Source organism: Phalangium opilio, unplaced genomic scaffold, assembly GCF_054372755.1.
Source record: "Phalangium opilio isolate 3A_F unplaced genomic scaffold, DU_Popi_V2 ptg000070l_1, whole genome shotgun sequence".
In the NCBI taxonomy this organism is placed as follows: Eukaryota; Metazoa; Arthropoda; class Arachnida; order Opiliones; family Phalangiidae; genus Phalangium; species Phalangium opilio.
The window spans coordinates 6,987,449-7,007,808 of record NW_028324182.1 but is presented as its reverse complement, the minus strand read 5'-3'; the positions used below and the strand labels follow the sequence as shown (position 1 = coordinate 7,007,808).

Sequence of the window (20,360 nt, the reverse complement as noted above, 5' to 3'; positions counted from 1 at the left end):
TCTTGTTCTTTTTTTTCATTCAAAACTAAAATTACACTTTTTTCACGCGACTCCAGCGGGAAGCAAAATTCCGGTGTGAATGGTTTTCGCGTGAAACGTTTGAAATACATCCGCGTTAACGCGTTTTAAGCGAACGCGAAATTTCGAGCGACCTCAGTGGGCATCCGCCTTTACTCACTGTCATCCATTCCAAAGTAAACGTGACCCTGGGTGTAATGTTACACCCACTCTTTTGAAGAAAGGATCCTTCTTTTGATCAAGCAAACGAAACTGTCTATGTACTCTATATAGTGTCCAAGTGGCCTTGAGTCCGTGTCCGACACGTGAAAACCATGCCTACTAAAAAGCCTAAAGAGAACTGATCTATTTTAGAAATAGGTCTTATTTGAGTTATCTATTCAGAGTGTCCCAAGGAATAATACAAACCAACAACCGTTTTTGTCGTTGAAATGAAATCGTGTATTCTTACCGTTACGTAAGAACACCTCTCGACTCATACAGACCAACAATGAATGGTTCAATGTAAGGAGATGACGTTGATGTAAATACAAAAGGTAGTTTCGAGGACTTCCATAGAAAATATTCTTTCCTTTCAAGAGCACACGTAAGACTTGAGGACGTGCGAATAACCAACTTCGGTTTCCATTAGATCTTACGTTTCGCGATTCATCCTTACGTGCGGCGATGCCTTATAGACCATTTTGGAAAGCTCTGTAGGGTATATCACCGAAACAGCGGTCTTTTTCAGTCTTTGAACCACCACCACCTTACAATCCTCACACGGATTCATGACATGGTTCCATCAAGAAGCGATATCTAGTTCACTAGGGAGAAGGTATAAGATGCCTAAGTATTCGCGAGCCATAGTTCCAGTCCCCCTTTCAAAATACCGGGGGGGGGCGTAAAAGGAGGCCTGGATATTTCGCCTCTCCTCAGTCGGAAAATACGTAATTTTCGTCATTCGCGTTGCGCTGACGTGAGTTTTCAAAAACCAATGAGATGCTGGTTGTAATTTAGAGGCGGGGATTAACTCCGGATCTACGTTTGGACTGGAGATAAATCTAGAAATGTGGCGAATTTATATCTTCTCCCTAGTAAACTAGATATCGCTTCTTGGTAACTTCCATCAAGGACAAGATGTTGCTCTTCATCGTGTGTCCTGCTATGTTGCGTTTTACATGGGTTTGCTAGTAAACATAGAGTGGCAATAGGACGATGTGAAATGTAAAAACCTTACTGTTTACTAAAAAATATTATGTTTATTGGGAACAGTATTAATACAGCTAGATTTCACCTTAACTATTTACCGAAATTTCGCATCTGTTAAGTATATTTTCTCCTTCATAAATATTTCCTTTCAAAACCCCGGTAAAACAAACTCATTCCCCGATAAAATGGAAAAGCTTAACACGAACTGAAAAATGAGGTTGTTTTCCGATTGTCAAACCAAAGAAGACACGAAAGCGTCATTTCTCAAGGCCGATGATTGCGTGACTTTGTCCCGTTCATCCTTAGAATTTCTTATCTTTTCCTCCTTAAAGGAATACAGTCACGGAAATTGAAAAACGGTTTGTTTTTTTAAAATCGATACTGCTGTCTTTTATAGCCATAGAATTAAGCAAGCACCATCACTCAAGTTAAAACTGAACATACAAGGTTTTAAATAAGAAATGTGATTTGGTGTGAGGGTAACCCTTTAAAGCACCCTTCACCCCCAGATCTAGGTCCTATAGGACTATGCTGCTCCTAAGCCTCGGCATTCAGCAATCTTCTTGCGTAGACCGTGCTTGTTCTTTTTCGTTATAACTTCCCGAGCTTTTATGGGCGGCTATAATCGCTATCATTTTCAGTTAAGACCGTTACCAGAGGCTAGGCGACTTTTCTATTTCTCTTCTGGTACTTTTAGGTGACATTGAATGTGAGGGTTTTTAGCTTCTACGTTCAGGGTTTCCTACACCATTTTTCTTCGCTCTCTATCGAGTCACTCTCATCCTTGGTTTTGTTCTTCCCTCTCTCTCTCTCTCTCTCTCTGGCGCGAGCGGGGGCGTATGGGGTTGGCGGAAACGTGCTGGTAATTTTACAGAGCTGCCAGTTATAATAGGAATAGGGTGCTCCTCGCCGACATCATATTTCATTCGCTACTTCTGCCATAATCTCATTTTAGACCCGTTGCAGAGAAAAAAAACAAACCCGGGGAGATACTGTGTTAGGACCGTTTGTAGTAGTTTTATACTTGGAGGATGACATCTTTTCAGATTCTGTCTAATTTTAAAGACTTCGGTAAATCAATTTGATTTGAAAGTACCAAGGGAAATACGGAGAATTCCTAATATCAGAAGTATCTCACAATCGGGGTAATTGTAACATGAGCCTCCAAAGTTTTGTGTAATGCTATTCCTATGGAGGGGATGTTTTTGAACATTTTGCTTAATTACTCGGCCTCTGTTTGTCGTAGCCCTACGTTTTAAGTATGGTTGGATGGGGGGCAAGTAGGACTATAACATACTCAAAGGGCACCTCCTTATCTTTAGTAGAACCAAAGTTATGAGCCTCCAAAGTTGGGTGTAATGATATTCCTATGGCGGGCCATGTTTTTGAACATTTTGCTTAGTTACTCGACCCCTGTTTGTCGTAACCCTAAGTCTTTAGTATGGTTGGATGGGGGGTAAATTGGACTATAAGGTACTCAAAGGGCACCCCCGTATCTCTAGTAGAACCAGAGTTATGAGCCTCGAAAGTTGGGTGTAATGCTATTCCTATAGATGGTGAGCCTTGGAAGAATCATGTTACGTAACTAAAATATTAAGAGGATACAGTGTGTCATCCTTATTCTATTATCCCCTTCTGCTAATACTCAAAAGACATCATTCATTTGCTTACGTCGAGTACTTTCGCGCTAACCCAGGCCACTCTTCCAAACGCTGGACTTGTAAAAAAGTTAATTTAGGGTAGCACCAATGTTCGTATCAAGATATCGCCGTTTGTGTGAACTTTTCTATACTGTCCGGATGATCTTGTTTATATCTCGCGTTTCGTTTTCCTTTCTGTTGCCTCAATTTATCGCCTTCACTTAGAAGTAATCATCTTATAATTCTGTCAACGCCATTGCCTCTTTCAATGTCTACTCTCTCCTCGGCACCCACAACCATTAAAGCCATGTGCGGAGAAGAAAAAAAAAGAAAATGAGAAGGTTTTTTGGAAAATACAAGCTGTCTGGTATTGCCATACTAACAAAAAGTAACGATGATGGGTTTCGAAGTCATCTTCGTGTTCGCGTGTTAATTCCCCATCATTTCACCTACTAAATTGACTTCCGTGACCCGTGTTAGACCTTCGGTTAGACAGTTGACACGAGTAACGTAACCTTCAACTTCGTGTTGTATGTACACCAGTAAATAGAATTCAGTAGCTTACCCAAAAAATTCTTCAGTTTTTGTGGTTATATAACCACCGATCATTACTTAATAAGAACGAATAACGATTATGATTATTAGTCCTTTTTAATAATTGAACCAGGACGTGACCTTACTTTGGTTGTACCTTAACCTTTACCCACCGATTCTTCTTTTATCTTTATATAAAGATCGATGAAATTGATCTGTTTCTTTTTTGGTCGCTGGTCCGATAAAGGCAACGCCCGTCCCTGTCAAAAACGAAAACCCCCAATTCTTTCACGGTTAATGGCCCTCTTCTCTTTTCAATGCCATCATCTCTTCCTTTTCCCCCTCACTGCCTATCTTTCACGGATAAACCTTGTAAAATTGAATCGATCCATTCCATGCCGTTCATGCTTCAGTTTGCCATACTCTTTAAGTTAGGCTTTCAGGCCTCGGGACTCTCGAAGGAATCTCCTAATCGCGGGCCTTGTTCATGGTGTATTTTGAGAATGAAATTTATGTTGGGTACTTTATAGTCGCTTTGTGCCCTTTGATCACCTTTAATGTCCACCCTCGTTATCTACGCTTGGTTGATTACGAGTGGAGAATTTGGGAATGGAGATTCGGGGATGACGAAGCTAATCACGTGTACGTTGTATTTACAATGTCGAAACCATTAATTTATAAAACGATGTTCTTTTATTTTTATTTCGAGGTATTTTAATCGTTTAAAAGTGAAGGGTTTTTTCGTGTTCGCCAATGATTTATAATTGGTAACAGTGACAACGGGAAATGTGGTGCTCCTGGTAGAGAAGACGAAAGTTAATGGGTACTATTTGGGGTGGAAGTATTGGTTGGGTTTTGAAGGTTTACTTCCGTCCCAGTATTTCCCCAAACGTCAGTGTTTGCTCACCATGAGGACTACTTAAACCTAAGGGGTTTCCGAACCAGAAAGCCTCTGCTCAAACGTGGACCTTTAAATAACCCTGTAGAAATCAAAGTATCTTCATGAAACCTCACGGTCTTCCGTGCCAATCTTAACTCTTCCTTATCAGAAGAACTGAAAGAACGAAAGTTAGGGTTCTATTTGGTGTGGAAGTATTGGAGTTTGAAGGTTTTCTTTCGTCCCCATGCAGTAAAACCGTAAACCTCATAGTGTCTCCGCACCATTAGGAATTAGGACCTCTTAAACCTTACTTGGTTCCGAACCAGAAAACCCCCAAACCTGACTCTTTAAAAAACCCTGTAAAAAATAAAGTATCTTCATGAAACCTCACGGTCTTTCTTGCCAATCTTAACTCTTCCTTATCAGGAGAACTGATAGAATGAAAGTTTAAGTTGGTATGGAAGTATTGGGTTTTGAAGGTTTTCTTCCGTCCCCAGTAAGGCCGTAAGCCTCATGTCTCCGCACCATTAGGACCTCTTAAACCTTACTTACTTGCTTCCGAACCAGAAAACCCCCAAAACCTGGTCTGGCCCTTTAAATAACCCTGTAAAAAACGGAGTATCTTCACCAAGAAACCTCGCGGTCTTCATTAATGAATCAGGGGAACTTTGGGAACTCTTAAACCTAAAAGCGGTCCATAAACAATGAGCTGTTATGGATCATCTACGCTGGAATGATATTAGGGAGTTGTTGATGGCGCGACCTTCAATATGGAATTCGTTAAGAAGATTTCGGAATTTTTTTAACGAAAACGAGACTTTTTCGTGTTTTTACCGGAGGCGAAAGAATTTTTGGGATATGGGGAAGAGGACATCGAACCGAAAAAGAAGAATGTTTAGTTTTTAGCGACAAAAACGATAATTTTTAACGAAATTAATTATTAGGCCTCAAATTTGTCATTCTATTAACTGATAACTTATTATCAGATGTCGTAATTTTCTTCTTTGTTGTTGTTGTCTATACTCGAGAACGTTAAGTTGTTTACAGCAAACATTAATGTTTGGTTTCATTTAGGATAAATAAGTCAGGCGAAAATTGCGTAACCCAAGCGTAAATTATATAATCAACCCCTTACCGAGATACATTTTTAATTTTAAAAGAGCTTTTGGGCGAATGTAATCAAATTCAATTTCCCAAATTCTCAATCCAAAATCTTTCTCTGAGAGAGAGAGAGAGACAGAGCTGGAGAAATATATACATCGAAGTGAAAACGGCGCAGGTGTAAACTGAATGTATTAAGGGGCGCCTTTTTTAATAGCGAAAGATATTACCAGGTATTACGTATAAGTAGAATTGGAAAAACTCGTTTACTGCCTGGGGTGCCGAAACGTTCTGGCGCTCACGGTATACCGACATTTTTAATGAAAACGAAGCGTATGACCCCAAAATGGTATAGGTTCTTTATTTTCATCAAATGCTTCTAGTTCTAGCGGAGGGTTTTTTGAGCGCGTTTCTTCGGCTCCGGCAATCTCAAGTTTAATATATTTTTTTCGTTTGTTCGGTCGTTCCCCAGTGCCCGCGCGAGATTTCGCGGTTTTTGTCGTAACCTATTTTGCGTATTAGCACCGTTTCATCACGTGGTTAGGTGCTAAGGTCACGTGATATATTGGCCCTTTTTTGTCATAGTTATTACGCCGTGTATTATTAGGTACGGGTTACAATATCGACCGTTTTTCTTTACCAAAATGTAGCGTAACAAATTAATTTTAGTATGTTGTACCTTGAAGCGATGGATATTTTAAACACCAAATTGTTGGCAACATAATGTGAGACTTTTGTTGCGATGCATGGATTAATTTACTAGAGAATACCATCATGGTAAAGACAAATCGAATTGGATCACTCTCGAAGGTCAGTCAGCTATCATCCCCTGTTTTTATATTAGTTCTTAGTCCATTATTTGCGAGTAAAATGTATGGTCCGAACTGGACTTAGTTCGGGCATCTGCGCACTCGCCTATTTTTACTGGTTTTTCTTCTGTTGACGTTTACCATCTGCTCTCCACACTTTTATTTTGACCGCTTTCGCTTTTATGACTCCTTAACAACTTCCGCGGCTCACACACACCCATCCCTAAACCGGAAGTGTTCCGGTTTTGCTATGAAAATAATTTAATATTATGTTTTGAACTCTCGATCACCCTTTTGGTTATATTGAAGAGTACACTTAGTAAATCATCGGGTAAAACATTTTATTATCGTTAATTTGGATACTTATCCCCTGTAAACATCGGGAAACATTGAAATGATGACTTCTATCAATCATGTTAAATTGTACTGTAGGCGCTGGCAGTACTTTAGAGTTAGAAGTCAAACTTCCGTTAGAAGTCAAACACTGCACGACACCAGAAACTTGCCGTCGGTCCAGATAAACCTGGTGTACATTTTAAGATAACTCTAATTGTGGTTGGTGAATTTTAAATTTATTTGGAATGAATTGCCATGGAAGGTAGTCATAGCTTTTAAGAATTTCCAATGTAATTTTACACCTAGCTTGCCTACGGAAAAAACTTGTATTTGAATCGTTGCGATATTTCTTAGAAATATTTTCTTAAAAATCTTTTCAAAGACACCCACTTAAATGTTTTACCGGTGAGACTAATGGAATGTTTAAACGAAATTTCCGCGTGACGGCCGCTAACCACTAACCGTATATGGGGGTGTAAACCATTCATTAACGAGCTGTAAAGATTCGAAGTAGGCCGTGTGTGTTTGTTTGTTCTTAATCCCGCGGGTATTGATTGTTTTTGAGGGCAAAATGTCCTCGAATTATTTTAGTTTTTCCAATATTTAAGCAACTGTGGGCGTTGCGTATATATAAATTTAGGCTCACTGACCCAACTCCGCTCTTAAAGATCAGACCATTATAGACTCTCGCCCGCATTCAGTACTCAAACCCAAAGTCTATATACATGAAAAGGATTTCTTGAAAAATTCGATACCGTCCCAATCTCGTGGGTGGAAATATAAAATTATATTTTAGTAAAAGAAAAAATACTAAATACTAGTTTAGAAAATTTGACAGACGTCAGAAAACGTGATTATGGCCTGGGAAAGATGATAAAGGGAAGGTGAAAGAAAGGCTGCATTCATCTTGAAGGAGAGAGGGATGGAGTGGTGAAAACCCCCATACCTATAACGTTGCCTCTGTACCTCACCTACAGCACCAAAGTCCTCCCAGGCTCCCAGCATCCTCAGCGTAAAGGACGCCCCCTCTGTCATAAAAATAGAAGCTAGTTTTGATACAAATACTATGACGCTACGCGGCAGCACTTAACAAGCCCTGCCGAGGGATAGGGGAGTGCGCTAGGTACACTGGAGAGTTTCAGTGCCGCTGGTCGCCCATCATCATTACCTCATTTCTCCCTGCCTGCATTCACAAAGTACTTTCCTAATCAAGTAAAGCTAGGGTAGCTTGACAACCTGTTAAATATTAGAAGAATATTGTTGTGTTTCAACTTCACTTTAAATTAACTCTTGGTGTCAAGAGCCACTGAGCCAGTCAGTGTACGTGTTTCTCAACGTTCGGCAAAAAAATTCATGGTTAGCTTTTCGAATTCTGCCAAGATCTTACTTAGACTTGCACACCGTACCGTTACCATAGAAAACTCCTAGAACCTTTTTTTTGAAACTTGGTACAGTTCTACTTACTTACTACCTACTGCATGATTTAATGTAGATGATAAGAGCGAAAACAGACAGGCCCATATCTCGAACGAATTCTCCTCGACTTCTTATGTTTTAGTCTTTTCTAATCAATAAATCTCGAAATAGCCCTTGGTGACATAAAGGGATGTCTTTGTTTACAGAAGTTGATGACGCGAAATAAGAGATGATATGATATAATCTCAATTGAAAAAAAAGTTTATATATGGGGAAGTGCCATTAATGGAAATGTTGTAGGGTGGGGGGTGGTTTACCAAGTCAAATTTGTGGGTTGATGACGTAGAACCCCCCCCCCCCTTCCAATTGGAAGTAAGAGCTTTAGGTTTAAACCTTTCTCAAAAGAATGCCGCGTGTGTGCTATTGCTAACCCTCGACGAACCAAATTACTGGACTAAAGCCAAGTGTCAAATTGCTTCCTATGTATGAATGGGTTCCACTTACACCGTTATAGCGGAGCGGTGGTTCCCAAAGTTTTACGAAGATGCGTTGCGACGCGCACCATTTGCCCAAGTATAAGTTTCTAACACACCTTTCCATGTGAATTTTTGGCTTATACATTTTTCAATAATATATGTTAAATTTTTGTCTAGTAAATTACTCTAAAATTTTTAGACTCTTAACTATACTTGAGTTCTAGACTACCTACGGATGAAAAATTAGAAAGCTTAGCCCAAGGACTATAGAATTATAAGCGTAATGGGCTCGAATTATATCTAATGGACCCCAAACTTAAAAGGATTGTTTGTCAAATCTAAAGGAGTCCAAAGTAATCTGAACGCTAAGGAAGAAGGTTTAACCAGATAGAGGAGACAGATATTGGATAGATCATATAGCGAAATACCCTTATTTACAATTCACTAAGTTTTATTGAATTGAATTGAATTCTATTTGATTTCTTCTAACTTTAAATATTTCTTTTTCCGAATATTAGTGTGTCATTTTATTCAGATCAAAACTTTTATAGTACGTACTAAGATATCTTAACGTGAGTCAGAAGTAACCTTAAACTTTACAGGGAGTGAGGAAAGTTTAAGTGATACTAGACAAAAAGATATTTAACAACTGAAGGGTGTCTTAGACATCAGAATTACGTGGCCTATTTCGCAATAACTTCTTACCAGTTGTTTTATTTCAGTTTATAGGCTTAGTATGTAGTTAATTTACGTTTCAGGGTTTCTTATTCTGTGGAAACTTCCCCTGGGAGAGGGTTTAAAGGGTTGTTTTAGAAGCGAGGCGATTAAGTCACGACTAGTTTTAAAAGTTTAATTTTAGCCGGGCCCGTTTTATGTATTTTCATTGCCGACTACGACGCTATCGTAAGCTAAACACACGCTCCTTGACGTTGAAAGATTTCCTCATAACTACATACGTTTATGCCAAGGTTTATGCTTTTAGTTTTACGACTCTGGTAGCGAGCGAAGCACCCTTAATAATATTTAACCCCCAGACAAGAGTGTCGACACGCGCTAAAAAACTTGGCGACGGTCTTGAAAATGTTGATCATCTTATTGCCTGAGAAAGAAAAAAACAACCCCGATACGTTTCTATACACCGTGATATCATTCGAACGTTTATGTACTTTGTAACTGAAGTTAATTAAGCTGTAGTTATGTGATTACTATTGAGTCGCCATTTTCCAAGATGGCCCGGAATTTAAACGTGAAAACGTAAGCTTAAGCTCTTTTGTGGAATTATGGATTCAGGTTATAAAAATGGCGGTAGAATCCTTTGACATTTACGGTTGGTTATTCTTGCTCATCCAACTATTTTGAAAAATGCGCTACAGATTTTGGAAATGTTTCCCATCTCTCCCCTTTCTAAGAAAACCATGATTTGTACAGCCATATGTTTAGGCAGGGGGTTCTGCCTAGGTTTAGAGTTCGAACTACTGCTGCTGGGTCCGTGAGAATTTCTCGATTAACTTTCATCCCGGCTTTCTTTTATTGATCTTGCTCTTTGCGGATTCTTCCCATTACTTTATCCATCTTATCGATCTGTGACGAGTCTGTGTTGTTGTTGCGTTAAGTCTCCTATTTTTGGAATCTTTAACGTTGGTTTTGGCGCCCGAGAAAATACCTAATCTCCGAGAAATCTGGAAGTCATTCTACGACTCGTTTGGCGCCTTTTTTTTTAGCGCCAAAAACGAACCAAAGACAAGATTGATTAGGGCTCGTATTAGCTCCTACGTTTTCACGTAAATACAACGGGAAATAAGGGTTCCCCCCTTGAAAAAACAAACTTCCGTAGAACGAAATTAACACCGAAATTATTAGACAATTTTAGGTTATTTAATACGTTTCCATTAGTTACAATTTAATAGGCCTATTTGATGGATATTTCGAACTGTTTCTTAGCACATCTGCCTTTATCAATAAAATATTTCACATTAAGGGAGACACTGTTTTACTGGGAATTTCCTCCTCTTTCCTAAAGGCTGTCGCCACCATGTCGCTTTGATGTAATATTATAGTTTATAAGTGGCTTGGAAGCAACAAAAAAATATTGCAATTTTAGTATATTCCAAGCATACCCACCCTTGTTGTTTCTGCAATGTTCATTGGACAAATATGGAATACCAGCTCCTAATTATTTGCGAGTAATTGTCGTAGGATGTCTGACAGGCTTAGGTTCTCGGAAAAAGAGATGCTCTTGGGCCTCCGTGAGTGATTTTTCTCTAGAAGAGGAGAGTCTATTTTTGTTTTCCCTCAAAGCCTTTGTAACGTAGTTGTTTGGGGTAAAGCGGAATTTTGTCCATTCTGCAACCGTGTTGTGTAAACTGCTGGTACCGTTACGTTAGAAAATAAACTGAACACTTATACCGAACTTACGTTTTAACCATCATCTCCATCGACTGTTGAAAGTAGGTTACCAATTGGGTGAGATTATCCAGAACTTCTACAAACGCAATTAATAACAACCTGTGTTTAAACTTTTTACGGAAAACTGTAGGTTGGTGATTAAGCTCCAGAATTATCCCTTGTCAAATAATCTAGATCATCAGTCATTGTTCGTTAAGTTCCGAGCTAATTCGATTGTAGAAATTATTTTAATTCTGTTACGTACTCGCTCTCTCGAGTGCTCTGGATCAGGGTAGCTCGTCTTTAGTTAATAACCGCGATGCTTAGTGCCAACTCTGAAAGGGGAAAAAATATAATTAGCGCCAATTTCCATGCAGCCAACGCGATAAGCCAAAACGGAGGCCGAGGAGGCTCCGAGCTCTAGCTAGTTATTGCAAAAATGATGGAGTCATTAGCGTCCAAACCACTAAGATTGAGTGGCCTCGCTAATGGTTACCTTTAATTTACCGACTCCACTCCTATCGCTTGACTGAATAAATTCGGTTAACTTCATGAATGTCAAACGCGTCATAGGCTGGGAATCAAGTAGTACGTGTAACTTTTGTGAATTGCACTTAGGGCGTAATTTAGAAAATTAATCGTTTATCCATTCGGAATAAATGATGTTAAGGCTCAATATATTAATAGTTAAAGATTCTTGGTTGTATTTAACGTATTCACGTATTTGCTTCCATATCGAATGAAAACGTGAAACTGCGTAATTTCATTTCTGGCCAAATTAAGCTAGACTGTTAATTGAAGAGCAAGAAAGGGCGTTTCGTACCTCGCTTTAATTCTGTTGTTTTATTTTTGGGTCCAGCTAAGTGGTTAATTGATAGTTAATCTAATTTAGAACTTATTGGAGCGTTCTTATTTGAATCTCGATGCACTTTTAGAACGTGAGCTTCAAAAACCTTTTTTTATATATCCGTGGGTGATGTAATGGAATAGCAAACACTCGTGAGTTGTTAGCCGGCACATTTGCTGTACTGTGTACATTAGAAGTGTAGTTTTACCAGTCAAGTTGGTTCCAAAAGGAAAATGTACTATATTTTGGTACTTCAGATCTTTGGGGTAATTTGAGCGCCGTTACGTGCCTTTCGCTTTGTTTGAACGATAACTCTCGGGTTTTTGATTTATGATGGATGACCTTTAAAGAAAAATTTGACCCTGAAAGAAATATTCAAAATTGACCGACGATTTTACTCTGTAAATAGACGCGATCCAAGTACTAAAACAATTCCACTCTTATTGTTACAGAGAGATAGCAAGCCTTCTTTTCGAAAACGGAGTGATCCGAATATCCCTAGGTCCAAGAGTGATGTGGAGGTCGAGTCTAATTTAAATAACTCCGGAAGCTCATCAAACTCTAGCCTGTCAGCCAGGTATGTTGGGTGCGTTCAGGTTTTTTATTCAACACAATATTTAACGCATTTTAATTCCTTCTATAACGTTTGAATTTTGAAAGCAGTGTATATTTGTAGACTGCGTAGATAGAAAATGATTGAAAACTGCTTTGAAGCAATTTTGTCAGTTTAGTCTGTTAATTGGCTTCAATTCGTAATTTTAGCCTCGACAGTCCTAGCAATTCGCAGGAGATGGTCCACCGGACAAACTCCAGCGCTACGACCACCGATAGCGTTAATAGCAACGCTACCACCCTGACTCTTGGTCCTTCGTCCAACACATCTTCACTTAACCATCCTTATGATGATTCCGATATGGAAGCGGAAGCTGACCCGCCTAACTGGCAGGAAAGCGTCGACTGGGACTTTCTTAAAATGATGAAACCCAAAGAAAAGAAGCGACAAGACGTCATCAATGGTATTACGAGTCATGTAATCTCGAATCTCGCGCGCGTGATTAACATAACTTTTTGGTTATCTTTAGAATTATTCCATACGGAAAGAACACACGTTCGTAACTTGAAGGTGTTAGACAGGGTGTTTTTTCGACCAATGTTACACGAACAGTTACTGCCTGCCGATCAGCTACAATTACTTTTTCCCAATGTGGAAGAAATGTTGGAAATTCACGATGGATTTCATCAAAAGATGAAATGCTTGCGGAAGGAGGACACTATTATAGGCAATATCGGCGAAGTTATGCTACAAATGCTTGATGGCCATTCCGGTGAAATGTTGAAGAAAGCGGCGGCCACTTTCTGCAGGAATCAGTCAATGGCTCTCGAAAACTTAAAGAATAGACAACGGAAAGATCAAAAACTCGCTGTGTTCTTAAGCGAAGCTGAAGCCAATAACGTTTGTCGGCGGCTTCAACTAAAAGATATCATTGTTACGGGTTTTCAGAGACTCACAAAATATCCTCTACTATTAGAAAATGTTGCCAAATATACAACTCGTAAGCCTATATAACTAATACAGTCTAGTTTAAAATAATCCTAACATGGTTTTCGAATGTAGCTAACTCCGACGAGCACACGAATCTTTTAAAAGCGGTGGAATGTAGTCGCCAAATTCTGGCTCACGTCAATCAAGCCGTGAAAGAGGCGGAAAACATTCACAGGCTTAGCGAGCTTCAGAAGAATCTCGATAAGAGCTCCTTCGTCAAAATAGATTCGCCCATCTCTCACGCGTTTAGGGTAAGTGCCCAATACTTCCCGACTGTCTTGTGGTAGTGAGTGTACATATTGACGTGATTCTTCCTAACTAAAGCACTTGGACTTCAACAACCACAAACTCGTTTACGAGGGTCCCTTAACTTGGAAACTGAACAAACAAAAGTCCATAGATGTTCACGTGGTTTTACTCGAAGATATTTTGGTTCTGCTGCTAAAACAGGACGAGAAATACGTATTAAAGTTTCAAAATATCAACATTACGACGAGCAAAGAGGAGGGGAAGATGTTGACCAGTCCAATCTTGAGAGTTAGGAATTTGTTCACTAGAAACGTCGCGACAGGTATTTTACTATTTCAGCAATTATTCTTGGAGAAGTTGTTGTAATTTAACTAATTATGAGTTTAATTAACAGATAAAAAGGGCTTCTTTCTCCTAACTACTTCTGATCAGCACGCCATGTACGAGTTTGCCGCGGCGTCCATGTCAGAGAGAAAAACGTAAGGTTTCAGTACGGTAAGGACATTTCTCAACCTAATTACTTCCGTGTTATACTTTAGTTGGCTCCGGCATATAACAGAAGCGATCGAACTGTACAAAACTAAACCAAGAACTCAAGAACCTTTAGTTGTTCCTGATCGAATAGAATCAACGGAGGAAAATAATGAAGAAGCTGAGTCGCAAAACGAGTAAGTTATTAATTTAATTTAATTTAATTTAAGTGTTCAATTAACTTTATTCTTAAATTAGCGTCGCTCCGGTTGAACCTCATTTGGAGCCCAACGACCAAATGGAGAATCAAGAAGCGGGCCCAAACTTTGATATTTCCCCTCAAGATGGTAATCCAGAGTCCACTTCTGACGAAAGCGCGTCTTCGCAACCTTCTCAAATGGACGCGGCTCTTTCCCCACCGACTCAACCCGACAACGTCGTCGCGTCCTCTCCTGGTAGTAAGCTAGACGAAAATGACGATGGTCAGCAAAGGATGGTTCAGAGAGTTGAGATCTTGAAGATAGCTGATGGACCTCATTTGATCGAACCCTATGAAGTGGTTGTCAGGCCAAGTGCCATTTTACAAACTGCGGAACCAGTTTTAACCCCAGTTGGTAAGAGAGACAGCGCGTCATTGATTGCTGAGCTTCATGCATGAAGATTTTTGTTGGTAACTCTCGTTGTTGATTGTTTTTTAGAACAACTGAAAAGAAAAGATATGCAAATTAGAGCGGCGTTAGCGGAAAAGGAGGAATTGGTGGCGAAAATATTACAGGTTCCCAAGGAAGAATTTGGACATATCTTAGAAATGGCGGAGGAAGGTGATGGCGAGAAAGATGTCCAGGAATTGCTTCTTTCAGCCATTAATCAAGGTAATGTAAAATAATGTTGTTTATTATTGAAGTTTTATTTGAATTGTTCATGATGGCGATGATTTTGCAGCCAATCGATTAACGAAATTACTAAACGAAAGCCTAAGAGTAACGGAGGAAGACGCGATTAGCGCAACTAGTTTGGATGATGGTGAGTTATTACTTTGTTCTTTTGAAATGTTTCAGGAATACACCGCTTCATTCGGATTACGCGAATCCCTGCGTGATTTAAAGGGAGGGTGAAGTAGAAAATCAAGTGATTTTTTATCGATTCTTCTACTAATTATAAGAGCAGTCTGCATAGTGAAACATCCAGGAAATACCAATTCCGAATGATTTTAAAATTCAAATTAGGGGTTCAGATTTTAAGGATAATTTTAAAGAAGGACTTCCGACCAATCGCGTAACGTCCTGCCTTCTTATTAACAAAATTCTCGTGGCACGCTCCATGTTGAATGAAATTTATCACGAGATTTGATAAAATTAGGCGCGCGACGTGACAATTGTGGCGCGAGACATGGAGCGTGCCACGAGAATTTTGTTAAATGGAAGGCAGTGCGTTACGCGATTGGTCGGAGGTCCTTGTTTAAAATTATCCTTAAAATCTGAACCTAATTTGAATTTTAAAATCATTCGGAGTTGGTATTTCCTGAATGTTTCACTATGCAGACTGGTCTTATAATTAGTAGAAGAATCGATAAAAAAATCACTTGATTTTCTACTTCACCCTCCCTTTACCGTCATTATTTTTCATTTCTTTTTGCACAGTTCGCAATTCACCATCTCCTAAAATAGGTCGCAAATACGGGAGACTAGTTGGTTCCACTACTACTAGTCTCAGAAGTATATCAGCCTCGTTAAATAAATATTTAACTCAACTACTGGTAAGTTCGTTCGTGCCTTATATTCTTCATTCTTCATTTACCAATTAGTAGTTGGCTCCTTTCCGTGTGTGTAAAACACTGTTCTTTTACTTTGCACCCCCCCCCCCTTAGGTTATTGTAAGTAGTAGAGAAGAAGAACGAAAACAACTTCGGAAAGAACTTTATAATTCTCGAGAGCAAATACATTTGATGCACGAAGCTCACAGACATTGCTCCGTTCGGTCCCGGTCTCCTAGTAGCAGCGGAAATCACAGCGCTTCCCAGCAAAGTCGCCCAAATAGTTTCGTTTCGGTGGCTTCATCAACGTCCGAAGGCGTTTGCGATTTGCATCACGCTTCCGCCGATGATATTGCTCTTTTAACGAATCCTTTGGTTTCAACTGACAATAGTGATAATGGTAAGTACATTATGTTGACGCGTAATGCCTTATGAAAATTGATAACACCAGAAGGGGATAATAGAAGAAGGATGACACTCTGTATCCTCTTAATGCTTTAGTTATGTAACGTCATTCTTCCCAGGCTCCCCCTTTTAGTTTGCTTTCCCGCTCAATAAACTACAAATGGGCATCGCACCGTAAGGTGAATTCTATAGTTTTTTGGCGCTAAATCCCCAGCAATCATCCCACAAACCTTGATTGTCTTGACGTGGGTCAAAATGCACAAGCGCATGCGTCTTGCCAAATATTTAAACGCTAATAGAGTAATGATGAGGGAACTATTTATCGTGTATGTGATTCGGTTTAGTAACCTTGCTCTAAATGTTCCGATGTTGGGAAGAGTGACGTTACACTTACCCCACTTTGTGCTTGTACACTTCTCTCGAAGAGAAGTATTATATACTTCTGATAACACCTTATTAAGGTGCAACAGCTACTTATTGTTGTAGACAGTCACGGAGCTTTTTAGACCATACCCGAGTTTAAGTTGTAGTTTCAGCTATCTTACTTGTTGCAATGTGTATGACAGATACCTTAATAGAAAACGAGTCATCTACCGAATTGAATCGTCGTTTGTGCGGAGACGTCTCTACGACAAACTACGTTTCGGATTGCGCGAACGTTTTGAAAGATAACGATTCTTCGGTCACTTTAACGACGTCCGTCACTAGCGAAGAGGGAGGAGGAGAAATGTTCGTGGATGCTCCGACATCGTTTCCTCATCAGCAAAACACTTCTTCTTCGACGACTAACAAAGTTATCGAGGATGATTGTAGTAATCTACCAGTTACCGATTTGGATAGTACTAATCAAAGCCCTTTGTCCCCTGATGGCGAAAACGAGCTCGAAAATATCGAAGATAGTTTAAAAAACATTGAAAACGAAAAGACGATTCAGGAATTAGAGAAACAATCGGTCGGTGCCAAAGAAACGGTGACCACGGTCGAGGCTACAACTTGTAATGACGAAAAACAACGGCAAAAAGGGAACGAATTAGTTGATCCCATTTATTTTTGAAATTGATGTAAGTTGAACATTTTTTTTTTAGAAACGGAAAAAGGCTAGGTCAATTTCTTTTCTTTTTTTTTTTTTTAATTATAAAAATTAAAAAATTTTTAAGTGTTTTTAATAGGCCTACTTAGAATTAACGAAATTTAAAAAAAACCTTAAAGTTAACCTTAAACTTAAGGTTATGTTAATTCGGGGTAAAATTAATTTAATTTAATTTTAATTAAATTAATGATTATTTTTTCTCTCTCTCTCACTCTACTTGCGGTAATTGGTTATATACCATTATTCGCGTTTTAGTACCGGTAAAAAATTTTTCCAGTTGATTTAGCATGTTATCGAAAATAAATTTAATCGAAATTCTATTTAAATCGTGGTTAGTGGTTTAATATTTAAACAAACGGTGGGGAAAAGGACAGACCTGGCTATCAAAGGCTTATTTCTCAATATTTTTGAGAAATTAGGCTACAAGGCTTAGTGAGTCAGCAAAATTACGATACAAGGCTTAGTGAGTCATCAAAATTACGATATAAGGCTTAGTGAGTCGGCAAAATTACGATACAAGGCTTAGTGAGTCGGCAAAATTACGATACAAGGCTTAGCGAGTCAGCAAAATTAGGCTACAAGGCTTAATGAGTTGGCAAAATTTGGCTTCATTAATATTCTCAACTGAAATTCAAAATTTAGTAAAGCTTTTCTTTAAAACCTTATTGCATATTATTCGGTTTAGGATTGATAAAACATCGATTAGAGATATTAACTGTGATCTTATTATTCTAATTAATTCTAATTATTTCTAATATCTTTTTTTTTTCCTTCGTGAAATACAATTTATTTAAACGTTATGGGGAGCCCAGTATAGACATAAAACTTACATAAACTTGTATATTCATATTTTTAATCAACCCTTAATTCTTAATTAGATTAATTAACTCTTTAGTTAATATAATTAGTCAACCCCCCTTCATAATCCGCCCTTAACTTCGTTTTGCAGATAAATTATATTTCAGTTAATTTTGGACAAAGAAAATTTTTGTTTGGTCAGGTTCTATGCAATTTTAATATGGCGCTATTAAAAAAACTGAAATACGTTGAGTTAACTTAAAAAGATTAGACTGATTAGATTTAATTTTAACGTAAATTAAGTATCTTTATAAATTAGGTCAACTCCCAAAAAAAAAAAAAAAAAGACTTATGCATATAATGGTGATAACTAAAACTTAATTCCTATCTTTACACTAAAGCTTAATTTGGGTGCGAAATAATTAATTAGCTAGAATTGTCAGACACGTTGAAAGGGTTTAGGACTACCGTTGCAGACGACAGTGGATGGAAGCTTCAAATTTCAAACCGCTGGTTTATGCTCAGTCCACCGCCGTCTTGTAACTACCTCGACCCCACAACGTAAAGATTAATATCCACGGGTAAATAATATTAAAAGATAAATAACAACGCTATTAATTAATTTCTAACAATTCACGTTAGAATTCACTAATTAATTTTTGGTTTTATTTATTTTCCCTGGGACTACGTAACTAAAAAGCTTAGAGTTTTGACCTTTGACCCCCCCCATATTTGAAATGTTTCGTTAACGGATATACGAAATATATAATTTTTTTAACCAACTTAAAAAAGAATTTGTACATAACATCACCGTGACTAACCAAGGATTTAGAAAAATAATTAAATCAGAGCTAGACAATTTGGTGCTGAAAATATTTACATAAAAAAAGGTCTCCCAAATACTATTAGAGGCCTTATGTTAATAAAAAAAAAATATATCCAAAACATTTTTTAAAATGTCAATTTTAGCAGCGCGCGATCGGAATTTAAACAAACTTTGAAATCGTTCTACGGAATTTCTTCATACGAAAAACTACACTATCTTTGTTCAAAAAACTTTAAAGAAATAGTCTGTGAACTTGTATATTAGACAAAATACTTTGACAAGCGCAATGGTGAAAATTTCACTTATTAAATTTATCAAACTAGATGAACGAACGAAAAGGTAAAAATAATTAAAAATTGGAATAAAAGTAATTTCAATTTTTATTAATTTTTTTTTAATTGTTTTCCGTCAGGTTATTATTATTATTATAAATAAAAGTAAATAATCAATAACCTTATATCCCGTAAAATAAAAATGATACGAGGTTTATGTAGATACAAGATTTTTAGTTTTAAAAAAAAAATTAAGTAAATTTGAGAAGAAAATAAAAATTTGAATTAAAAATAAAATGATTCAGGAGTAAGGAAAAAGCGCATTAGAATAGTTAAATTAATTAATTAACTAACAACTAATTAAATAAAAATATATCATATATGAAAAGGGCACATTTCCTCATAATATCTTTCCCCCTCCCCATCCCTCAATCTTAAAACAACCCAAGCTATGTAATTAAAAAGTTCAAAATAAGAAATATAATCTAATAACCATTTTTTAAATATTAAAAACTAAAATATATCCTTAATTAGGGATAAATTAAAATTTTGAGACAAAAAATTACTGGAAAAAAAATGCGCTTTTTCAGAATGTCGTGAACAGTTTCTTGGGCATCTTCTGACATCTTGAAAATCAGAGAGTAAAAGAAAAAGAAGAAAAAAAAATACAGTGTAAATATTATAGTAAATTTTATATGTGAACAACTGTTCTCTTAATTTAATGGCATCAATAAATGTATAATTTTCATTGATTCTGTATTGGTTTATTACGTATGGGGGGCTGCTCCGGGAGCGGGAGCTTACCAAGCTGCTTGCGTGATCGGGTGGGCTATGCTTAGGCTTCTAACAAATAATAAAAAAATACGTAAATGTGCGCCAACGTGGCACGTGGCTCTTACTGTAATTTAGTGTTGTAATTATAATTTTCTTATTTTAATACAACAAGTTTATAACTAATTAAGTAAAATACAGTTTAAAGATCATCCTCAGGTACGTTTCGTATCATAATGATAATCTGCATCTACCATAAACTGAAGGTTTAAACTCGAGCTTAGCTAAGCCTTGGTTATAAAATGAAAAAGCTGGAAAACGTAAAACACGTTTCGACAATTCTAATTCCTGCACCGTTGCCTACGTTAACGTAGGCAATGCTTGCACCCAATACGGACAGCAAATGGTTTTAGTTGACTTTAATCTTTTCAATATTAGGCCTAGTCTTGCGCGCGTTTTACATTCGGAACAAATACCTCAAACGTCAGTTAACTGTAAATTCTTAAGTGCCTTAAAAGCTTCGAGGAATCGAATTAACGATTTGAGCAA

At 37.8% G+C, this 20,360-nt stretch overlaps 1 protein-coding gene across 5 annotated transcripts in view; it reads left to right on the top strand.

Moving 5' to 3' along the window:
• The window catches only part of LOC149661326 (rho guanine nucleotide exchange factor 12-like), a 37,427-nt gene extending 17,635 nt beyond the window's left edge, over nt 1-19,792 (top strand). For 4 of the 5 annotated variants that reach the window (XM_089842798.1, XM_089842800.1, XM_089842796.1 and 1 more), the window contains 13 exons: nt 12,086-12,219; nt 12,396-12,649; nt 12,716-13,186; nt 13,249-13,427; nt 13,501-13,747; nt 13,820-13,904; nt 13,965-14,093; nt 14,155-14,510; nt 14,595-14,768; nt 14,839-14,919; nt 15,537-15,652; nt 15,764-16,049; nt 16,621-19,792. In XM_089842798.1, the coding sequence (XP_089698924.1) occupies nt 12,086-12,219; nt 12,396-12,649; nt 12,716-13,186; nt 13,249-13,427; nt 13,501-13,747; nt 13,820-13,904; nt 13,965-14,093; nt 14,155-14,510; nt 14,595-14,768; nt 14,839-14,919; nt 15,537-15,652; nt 15,764-16,049; nt 16,621-17,108 (3,000 nt within the window). In that variant the 3' untranslated portion in view covers nt 17,109-19,792. The remainder of the gene's footprint in view (nt 1-12,085; nt 12,220-12,395; nt 12,650-12,715; nt 13,187-13,248; nt 13,428-13,500; nt 13,748-13,819; nt 13,905-13,964; nt 14,094-14,154; nt 14,511-14,594; nt 14,769-14,838; nt 14,920-15,536; nt 15,653-15,763; nt 16,050-16,620) is intronic. The other variant, XM_089842797.1, reaches the window with a different exon arrangement.
• The last annotated feature ends 568 nt before the right edge of the window (nt 19,793-20,360 follow it).